The sequence below is a fragment of the Antrostomus carolinensis genome, unplaced genomic scaffold (assembly GCF_000700745.2).
Source record: "Antrostomus carolinensis isolate BGI_N321 unplaced genomic scaffold, ASM70074v2 scaffold46002, whole genome shotgun sequence".
In the NCBI taxonomy this organism is placed as follows: domain Eukaryota; kingdom Metazoa; phylum Chordata; class Aves; order Caprimulgiformes; family Caprimulgidae; genus Antrostomus; species Antrostomus carolinensis.
Genome location: NW_010299702.1, coordinates 21,974 through 32,287, shown reverse-complemented (window position 1 = coordinate 32,287; position 10,314 = coordinate 21,974). Strand labels below are relative to the sequence as shown.

At 40.1% G+C, this 10,314-nt stretch overlaps 1 protein-coding gene across 2 annotated transcripts in view; it reads left to right on the top strand.

Moving 5' to 3' along the window:
• The first annotated feature begins 1,201 nt into the window (after window positions 1-1,201).
• Window positions 1,202-10,314, top strand: part of BROX (BRO1 domain and CAAX motif containing) — a 12,306-nt gene continuing 3,193 nt past the window's right edge. The window contains exons 1-9 of one of the 2 annotated variants that reach the window (XM_029083726.1): window positions 1,202-1,326; window positions 2,104-2,210; window positions 3,704-3,800; window positions 5,164-5,259; window positions 5,926-5,998; window positions 6,360-6,465; window positions 7,018-7,107; window positions 7,977-8,062; window positions 9,358-9,439. In XM_029083726.1, coding sequence (XP_028939559.1) covers window positions 1,226-1,326; window positions 2,104-2,210; window positions 3,704-3,800; window positions 5,164-5,259; window positions 5,926-5,998; window positions 6,360-6,465; window positions 7,018-7,107; window positions 7,977-8,062; window positions 9,358-9,439 — 838 coding nt within the window. In that variant the 5' untranslated portion in view covers window positions 1,202-1,225. The remainder of the gene's footprint in view (window positions 1,327-2,103; window positions 2,211-3,703; window positions 3,801-5,163; window positions 5,260-5,925; window positions 5,999-6,359; window positions 6,466-7,017; window positions 7,108-7,976; window positions 8,063-9,357; window positions 9,440-10,314) is intronic. The other variant, XM_010162878.1, reaches the window with a different exon arrangement.

Below are 10,314 nucleotides of genomic sequence, written 5' to 3'. Positions count from 1 at the left end.
GGTGACGGTGGCGTGGTCGGTGCTGACGGGACGGACAAGCCACCCCCTGCTCGGTCAGCAGGACCTGGGCGGTGGCAGGTCTCCGTCTTTCGGGGGAGTGTTTCATCAGGAAGAACTTGAAGATTCAAGAAGGGGCCATGAGGTGTTGAAGCTGGGAAAGGCCTGGGGAGGTCTCTGGTCCCGGGTCCTGCTGAGAGCAGGGCCAGCTCCGAGGGCAGAGCAGGTGCCTCAGGGCTTTACCCGGTGGCATCTGGAAAGCCTTTGAGGATGGAGACCACACAAGCTGTTCGGGCAGCTTGTTCCTCAGTTTGACTGTCCTTACGGTGAAGAAGTTTCTCCTTTTACCCAGTGCAGACCTCCCTTGTTTCAACTTGTGCCCTCCTCCTACATGCACCGCTGCTGAAAGCTTGTAAAAACATTTCCTTGGAATGCTTATCACACAGAATCACAGAATATCAGGGGTTGGAAGGGACCTCAAAAGATCATCTAGTCCAATCCCCCTTTCAAAGCAGGAACCTAAATGAGATCACACAGGAAGGTGTCCAGGCGGGTCTTGAATATCTCCAGAGAAGGAGACTCCACAACCTCCCTGGGCAGCTTATATATGTTCCCTGAAGTTGAGGTAGAAGAATGAAGATGGTCTCTTTTAGCTGTACTATATGATGATCTCATTTAGCTGTACTCCACCAAATTTCCAGGTCTGATGTATTTTATGTAACTATATCCATGTTTTCAGCAAGGGTTACTGTGTAATTGCAGTTTCATCTCTATCAGTGGTGCCTCAATAAAAGCTACTAATAGATCAAGCTGATAATATATAATGGCCTCAATGAATTGAGATAGAGCTGTAAATGACATGGGAGACACTCAGCCTTCTGCTGGAGAGGTAACAGTTGTGTTTTTTCTACTAAGAAATACAGTAATGCAGAATAAAAACGTTCTAGCTTTTTGCCCAACTTAAAATAGTTACCTCAGAAGGCTTGTGTTTCAACAGTGAAATTCTCAAAGTAAGCACATGGGCGATGAAGAAAACGCTGTGAAAACTTTGTGTTTCAAGTGGGGAAAAAATAACTTATTCTCTGTAATTACATGCACAACTTTACAAATTAATTTATTTCCTAATATATTTTTGTGAGCATAACAAATATGGTACCTCACCTGTTCCTACAGCTATTCATTTATTTGCACACCTTAGATTTGGTGTAAACAACACTACAAAAAGAAAATGACCCACTGGTTTCATCGCAACCCTTTGAAGGCTACAGCTCCTGTTTCATTCAATTTTTATGGAGTAGCTACCACTCCAGCTGCAACAAAGGTTTGCAAGTAAGTGTACTTGTGATTACATTCACTCTGTCTCTCACATTTTGGAGGATATCCTTAAAAATAAAACTCTTCAGTTTTTGTTCTGAAGACGATTATAAATGTGTAGGCTAGGAGACAGTTAGACACTGATAACACTGGACATTTAGTTACAAAGAATGAATTATCCAGTTTTTAAGTTTCTGAGTGAATAGCAAGGCCTTTTATAGTAATGCAGAGGCAAAAGACCAAGCATCTCATTGTCTTTCTGATGACTGTGCACTCTTCTGCAAAAGATTAATGAAAGTAATTTCCATAAGTGAATACAGCATGAATATTCTTTTGTACATAGGAATATAATGAAAAGAGATCTCAGCTTATTTTGCAGATCTGTTCTTACCTCTTCATATGCTCATCGCATTCTAATGTTGAAGAATGTTCCTGCTTGTTACTTCCCTTCCCCTGCACCCAACCTCTTGGTAGATAAAGCATAGTTGTTTTAGTTTGTGTTAGAACAATACAATAGATTGATAATGAGTTGTCCATTGCTGTCTGTCCAAAATGGATGGTACTTTAAGCTGAAGAGTCAGTTGAATGTATCCAGAGAAGAAAGGAAAGTTTTTCTGTATTTATTGGCATCTTTCTCATAAAGTACTTTTCCTTTTCTTCAGGTAGCTAAGTTGAATGCTTAGTTTCACTTTTTTAGTCAAAAGGGTGGTGGTACACGTGGGTGGGTACTTGCCTAATAGTACATTTTTGTGCAGAATTTCTTAGGTTTCTTTTTTCCCCCTCTCCATACAGTGATTTGAGGTTGTCTCGAACACGGCTGCTGGAGCTGTTTACAGACTTGAGTTGTAATCCAGAAATGATGAAGAATGCAACTGACTTGTACTTCTCACTTTTGCAAGGTAGGAACATTTATTAGCAGTACTGCTGGTGCATCAAGAGGTATATAATTTGGGTTTTAATGACACTTCTCAGAACGTGTATTGTGCTAATCATCTGCAAAGAAGCTTTGCACTTCTCAGGAAGGAGAGTAGTATCTTCATGTGTTCTGTGCTTGGTACCAGACATGGGTACTCAGCAGGCCCCTTCTACAAGTTTCAGTGTCCTTTGTGACCCTGGCAGTACTAAGTGTTGGCAGTCCTGCCCTCTTGCTTTTAACCTCATTCTGCTTCCTGCTGCAGGAGAAAATGTTTATTTGTCTCTTAGATTGTGGTGAATTGCTCCTTAAATATAAATTGAGTCTATCGCTTAGTTGATGGGAGTTGCTCTTTGGTGTAAACTTCTGGTTTGTCTAATGCTTGATAACAGGCTTATTGCAAATTGACACTTCTGCTGCTGCTTGTCTTAGGTGTATATATAAGTGCTCATTAGTATAGTATTTACATTTTCAGTAGATGGTCACCTCTGATGACACATTCCCATGAAAGCTTCCTCCTGCCAATGTTTTGATAACTCTCTTTTAGCAGTCAGGTGCTCAGACAAGTTTCTTAGAACTGAGTTTTCAGAAGTCAGCTGATTGATGGCAACCGTGATCTTTCAGTCTGTGTGAAGTGAAGCAGCTCAGGTTGGTTTAGTTCCCTTAGTCCCTGGGAGGGTGTAAGCTAATACCACATTCTAGATAAAGGTAAGAGAACAGTCCACGTTGCAGACAAGATTTGGAGAGTTTCTTCAGGAAAGCATCATGCTTGATCACTAAAATCTTCTACATGTAAAAGGAACAAGTATTTTCTGTCGTTATAAACATGTGAGAGCACCTAGAGCTATAGCCCCGGTAGCTGCTGTTGCAGCTTTTGAGTTTGTGAAGTCTGTAAGACCTGAGCAGACCAGGGCCTGTCTTACTCCTCCTTGAAAAATTCCTTGAGCCTGCTCCCACTGGCTGCTGCTTTCTGGGCTGCTGGACATGAAGAGCCAATTTCCTGTAGCCCTGAAGACAAAAGTGATGATGACTAGGTGAGTCCATGCTTCCAAGCCCTTTTCCCCCTCCCTATTGACCAGACAGCTTTTCCTGGCATTTCCCAATCACCACTACGGTGGCAGGGACAGTCACTCATTCATCTCAAGCAGCCTCAGCCATCCTGTACCTGGGTCAGGCCAACTCCCAACTTGTCAGCATATGGGACGTGCAGACATCTGCAAGGTTTTCCTTGAGCGATCAAGACTCACAGGGTTGAGCTGGTATCCTGCTAGGCAAGGAGTTTCTTGTAGTAGCTGCTCTGGGGTTTCATACATCTTGTTCTCAAGATTTTGAGGAATAAAAGGCTCAGGTTTTTGAGTGGTACAGCAAGAAACATTCCTTTATCTATATCCTTATTCTCATTGAGCCCTTCCTTCATTACTTGTTTCTGTTTCTTACTTTGAGATTGCCTGTCAGTACATTTTTTTTTTTATTCTGTAGGTTTTATCCTTTCACTGGATGACTCTTCTCAAGAAAGCAAGTTGAGATATATTCAGAATTTCAAGTGGACAGACACATTACAAGGACAAGTTCCCAGGTACATATGCTTTTATGATTCCAGGGTATGCAGCTGTTTTCTTCTTGTCTGTTATGTATATGCATGTGTGCCAGCACGGGTGTGAAGGAGAACTTAGAAGTGTAGCAAAATGTTGAACACAAAGTAGTTTCCAAAAACTTGTTGCTTTGTGGTTTTGATAATTGCCAGACTGTATTAGGTGTTCTGAAGCATGTGTTGCCTTTATGTAAAGGCATGATAATGCATGATAGTGGTGGAAGGATCCATTGTGTCTTAGCTGATCTACAAACTATATCTACAGTTGGCTGGAGCAGTAGGAAGAACTTTTAGAGTATTGGTGAATCGAATATGATAATATAGATTACTGCATATATATTTATATTATTATATAGATTTATAGATTTAAAACTTTTTCATTCGGCACTATTGCCTGATTAGTATCTTCTGACTTTTTTGATGCACAAGTGTTTACTGAAGATCTGATTTTGTTCTTGTGCTCTGAAGCTCCTAGTACACGTACTCCCGATACAAACAAACAAAGCTTCTGTTTTAAGTAGGAATACAGATCTGTAACCTTCTGGATTATTCAGTTGTCTCTTGCTATTGTACGGAATTGTGTTGTATAACCACACTTAGAAATTTGTCAAGCTTTATCTAGAAGAAATGCTTGACTTCCTCAGAGCTTTTATTCCCCTTGGAAGACAATCTGTTGATTAGGACTCTCTTCTAATTTTCTCTTGGTCATACACACTTGTACTTGTGCCAGCATTATCCTTCCCACTCCCACACCTTTCTTTTTAGAGTTTACTATTTCCTAAGCTATACTGAGCTTGTGATTGCAAGTTGGCTCTTCTCAAAGACCATGTTTTTTACCTTCTGAAATTTCCTGCTGTTTGCCCATACTGGCTGACTGCAGTTACATAAATACTTGCAACAACATTCATTTGAGGGAGATGTAATAGACTCCGACTTAATAACTTAGCAGCTACAACTTTAAAGTAGACATTCCAGAGCAAGGCTTTCCACAAAATGTGCAATTAAAAAAAAAAAAAAAAAAAAAGGAAAAATGTCAGCCACACCCAAAGCTAAACAAATCTCGAGTTACTGTTTTAAAATAAAAGTTCCCAAATGGGAAGGGTAGGCATCTGAATGTGGGAAATTATAATTATGAGCTCTTAAAGGGAATAAGTAAAAACTGAAGTCTCTTTTAGACAGTTCAGCAAATAGGAGGTTCTGAACTGGAAATAATTGACTTCTTAAATGAAAAATATTTTATGGAGAGAAATGTCAATTTATGCTATGTGAATTATCAGCAGAGAGAGCTTGTCAGAACAAAATGGAAAGCATTAAATTGTTTGGGGGGTTTTTGTCTGTCTGTCTTTAGTGCCCAGCAGGATGCAGTGTTTGAACTGGTTTCCATGGGATTTAATGTCGCTCTGTGGTACACAAAATATGCATCAAGACTTGCTGGAAAAGAAGAGTAAGTGTTTTTCTTTTCTTAGTAATTCCATTGCAGCAGTATTCCACCAAAAAAATTCGGAGGTTCTGGGTTTTGACTGCTGCAGTGCATGTCCAGCTGAGGCAGAAGGAGTTCGAGGAGGTAGTTGGCCTTCATTCACGTACTGTAATGTCCAAGTGCACTTCAGTCCCTTCTTGCATCCCTGAACAAACTGTACTAGTACCATGTGACTGTGGTATAGAGTAAGTGTCAATTGTGAATAAACCCTTCATCAGTCCTGCTCGAAATGTCCCGGTACAAAATTGAGGCTCTCAAAATCACACCTCTGCTGACTTTTAGCCCTGGAGATTTCTAAAGCTTTGGCTTTTAACACTGAGGTTGCCTTTTACTTGAAAGTCATCACAAGGTCTTACATTTCTTTTTTCAAGTGAGTTCTGTTTGATTATTTAATGGTTGGACACTGTAAGGAAGTTCTTTACATGAGGACAGCACAGCAGTGGGACAGGTTACTTAGAGAGTTAGAGGACTCTCCATTCTTGAAGGATTCAAGATTCCTCTAGACAAAGCCATAACTGACCTGATCTACTGTTGTCAATAGTCCTGCTCCAAAGCAGGAGGTGGTGGGACTAAATGGCACCTAGAGGTCTCTTCTAACTAAGATTTCATTGATTTGTTCTATATTCTTAGTATAACAGAAGATGAAGCAAAAGATGTTCACAGAAGCCTGAAGATAGCAGCTGGGATTTTTAAGCACTTGAAGGTAGAAAAACTGTCTTTGCTGTCTGCTCTTTAAGTTATCTCCAAGTACTTGACTTTTTGTCTCAGAAAAACCTTTGCTTTTCTGACAAGGTGGCAGAATAAACAAATACCTCAGACTATCCAAATGATACAGGAAGAAGAAGGGTATTAATATGTTGTGCTGCCACTCAATCCCTGCTACTCTTTCCCAATGGCAATGGGAGAGTAAACTGTCTGTCTGCTCAGTAGCACATGCAACAGAGCAGGCAGATGTCTTGGGACCTTCACTCAGTGTCCCATCTGTTTAGGAATAAAGGACTTGCTGTGCATTGGCAGCAGTGGTATTAAGCCTAAACTAACTTTGAGACTTGCTTTGTACTTAGGAAAGTCACATTCCAAAACTGATTACACCTGTAGAAAAAGGAAGAGATTTAGAAGCTCGACTTATAGACTCTTACATCATACAGTGCCAAGCTGAAGCTCAAGAAGGTATCTTCAAATTCACATGTTTGTTGGGGATGGGAGATAACAGTCTTTGGGGGTTACTTAGATGTCTTGGGAAGTCTGCTTGACAGCAATGACATTTTTTTTTTCTTCTCCTGAAGTACTGTGGCTTAGTGGAGTTGGGTTGTTTTAAAGAAACCTAAGTTACAATTATAGGAGGAAAATGCCAAAAATCAGTTTGATATTACAAATGTAACCACTTCAGAAGAACTTGTGTGTGACATTCCTCCCCTCTTCTTTTTTCCTTTCATGCAGTCTCTTCACCACCATGCTTGCCTAACATAAATTCCAAATTCCTTTACTTTAAACTATTTGCAGCTTTTACTAGCTGGTCTTCAAACAAACCTTCCTTCAGCTTTTCTATTAATTTGGAATAATTCTATCCAAGAAACAATCTGTCTTTATTCTGCAGTTTGCTTGACTGCACAATACTTGTTTTCTGCTCATGCAGGGGTTTTAAAATGCTGAATGCCTCTGCTGATTTGATGTGACATTTTCAATTAAACTTTAATACTGTGGTGTGGAATTTTTTTTCAGTGACAATTGCTCGGGCTATTGAGCTGAAACACAATCCAGGACTAATAGCTGCTCTTGCTTATGAAACAGCTAACTTCTACCAAAAAGCTGGTAAGTGTCTTGTTTTGTATCCTTAGTGACCTGGTTTATGCATTCTTGCCAGCAGACATACTTCACCCACCCATCAGTTGCGATATTAACAGTGTTTCTCGGTGGATATGCTTTGTATATTTAGTGTCTATTTAGCAGATTTAAGGCTTCAGTTGTCAGTGTAACAGATATATTTTGATGAGGCCTTTTGTTTTTGTGGGAACCTTGTTCTGTAGCTAATGGTAGGAAATGTTAGTGAGGGGAGACAGAAGACAGTAATGTCTTGAGAATATGTAATAGCAGAAAAAAAATGCCTTGATGTAGATGGAGTGTGTTTCAGCTGCCTTTGGGCAGCAGATTAGGATGCAGACCATAAATTGTATAGCAGGTTAATTATGTACATCCTTCCAGCTCACAGAATGACAGAATGGTAGGGGTTGGAAGGGACCTCTGGAGATCGTCTAGTCCAACCCCCCTGCCATTCTGTGGGCTTGCTGATGCACGTGGGAAAAGTGCAAAAATATGGGAGTCCATATAAGAGATGCAATATTGTAACATATGCTGGCTTTTGTAGGTTGCTACTTGAAACTAAACTAGGAACAAGCTTTGAAATGCTGCTTAAAAATACTTAGGTGAATTAGCTTTCCAAACTTAGTGAACAGGAGTTTCAGGGATTCTAGGGACACCTGCCTGATAGCACAATAAACTGCATATTTTTTATTTTTCTCACAGTGTCTCTGTGCCTTTGCAGGAGTAATTTATGTCACTTGTTTCTGGTTACTTTATAGTTAAGATCTATTGCTAAATTTAAGAATTCTGGTCTTGAAGTGTATGTGTAATTTTTCTTTTTGGAAATGTCTTAAAAGATAACTTTACATATGTGTTGACAGATCAAACATTATCCAGTTTGGATCCAACCTATGCAGGTAAATGGAGGAAGTACTTAAACTTGAAGAGCTGTTTCTATATGGCCTATGTAAGTACTTTGGTTGACAGCAGTCACCATTTTTAATGTTGTCTAAGGGCTGAATGGGGGCTAAGTATTGCCTTGACTTTCTTTACGTGCTGTGAAGAGAGACTGTGCAGTGTCAGTGGCATTTCAAGTGTTTTCGTTGAGCCAAGTGAAATTACTGCAGCGTGGAATTTGTTGAGATCACGTATCGTTAGGTGAAACAATTCAGGTTGAGCATAATACTTGTCTTCCATTATCTACATCACTGTCTACTTCTAGGCATAATTCAGAGCTGATCATCTTTTTGTAGGCCCTGAATGAAACTGCATGAAGTAACCTTAGGTGCCATTCCAAGTGCTGCCCCTTGTGCACTCTTGGCAAGTGCAGTGGCACCCTTGGGATCATCAGCTGCTCAGTTTGCTGTTTATTTCTTGTATCCTGCCACAGCCTCTAATCTGGCTCTTTCATACTGTAAAAAAGGTCCAAAGTAAGCAGTTAACACAATTGTCTTCCCTGACTTTAAACCAGTAGCTAAAAGCTGCTTGCCTGATTGGCAAATTTGAGAGGTGGGAGAGGGTCAGAGCTCTGGTACTTTTTCTTTTTTTAAATTTGTGTAACATGGGCTAGGGTAGATTTAGGTAACACTTGCTATACTGTGAGAACAGACATTAAAGGAAGGTATGCAAGGTAGGCATTAGTTCATAGGATTGTTCCTTTACCTATGGTATTTAATATTTAAACTCAGCAACTCCTGATAGTAGAAAAGAGGCCATTCGGTTCCCACTGAAATACAGTACATCTTCAAACATAGGTCTGAAGGAATGGGACTTTTTGGGGTGGAAGAGTTATTGGGACTGTGGCAAAATATCTCAAGCAGCTGAACACCTCATCATCTCTTCTGGATTCAGTGATTGTGGCAGATTCCAGTTTTTGAGTGTTCGGGTAGTTCTTTTTAGAGTCTTTGCTTCATAAACTTGACTTGGGTTAATCCTCATTCTGCGATGAGGCTTCATGCTGCATATTGATGCAGTGAGAGAGAGATTTGAACTAGATTATATACTGATGCTTTTGGTAAAACAGCCTTCATGAAGCTCAAAGTTCCTCTTGGCTAAACTTGAGGCAGCTTGCTTCATACCTGCCTCACAGCGTTTGTGTTGAACTGCATTGTTCAGTGAATGTCACTTGTGTTCCCAAATTGTCAGCCACCTGCAGGGAATGGCAGCTTCACAGAGATACAACGTGATGTAAGGAAGAGCAGAAGTGAACTGGTGCAGGAAGTGCCCAGTGACATTGGTAATCCTTCTGTTCTCTCCCATTAGGCATACTGCTACCACGGTCAGACTTTACTGGCAAGTGATAAATGTGGGGAAGCAATCAGATCTCTGCAGGAATCGGAAAAATGTAAGTGTGATTGAGTCTAGATTACAGGGTCTGATGATGACATACCTGGTTTATTTTGCTGTATTAATTGGTCTCCGATAAACTTAAGATTTTATCTGTCACCTGATGAAAATCCAGCAAACTATTTTTGAATAGAGACAGTTCTGGGTTCTTTTTGTCTTACCAAAGACTGTCTTTCATAATAATGCAACAGAAAATTTCATCCTCACTTCTCAGCCTGTTGAAGACTGGCTTTGAACTGCCTGCAGTACAGTGTAAAAATCAATTGGTCATCAAGTTTTCTGGTCTGGATGTTAAGTTACTGCAGCCTTTTCTGCTTTGGAGTTTGCTCTGTCTTATTAAATAGTGAACTAGACCATGTTTGTTTGTTTGTTTGTTTTTAAACAGGTTTCTGTAACTTCCTTTCTATTCCTTTGAAAGGTAGATTAAGTGAAGTTTGCTGTAGTTCAGGGTCTTCTGCACATCCTTCTCTCTTCAAAGCTATTGCTACCCCAATGCCCTGCACTGCATAACTTTGGCACAATGTATAAAAAAATGCTCAAGTCATCAAATTGGAAACTTTTAATATTAATTTTTAAAATAAATAGGGACACCTTCCACTAGCAACCTGGTCTAGTGGAAGGTGTCCCTGCTGATGGCAGGGGGGTTGGAACTAGATGATTTTTAAGGTCCCTTCCAACCCAAACCATCCTATGATTCTATGAAATAAAAACAATTTATTAAGAACTAACTAAGCTGGATTCCTTCCAGTAAAACAAACACTGTGTTTTAGTGTGTCTGTTGTTTGGAGAAGAGTGCTTCTTTTTCCTCCATGTTAAGTGTTGTTTATTTTTGGGTGTCGACTCTGCATGGACACCTTCATACCCACTCTCTTT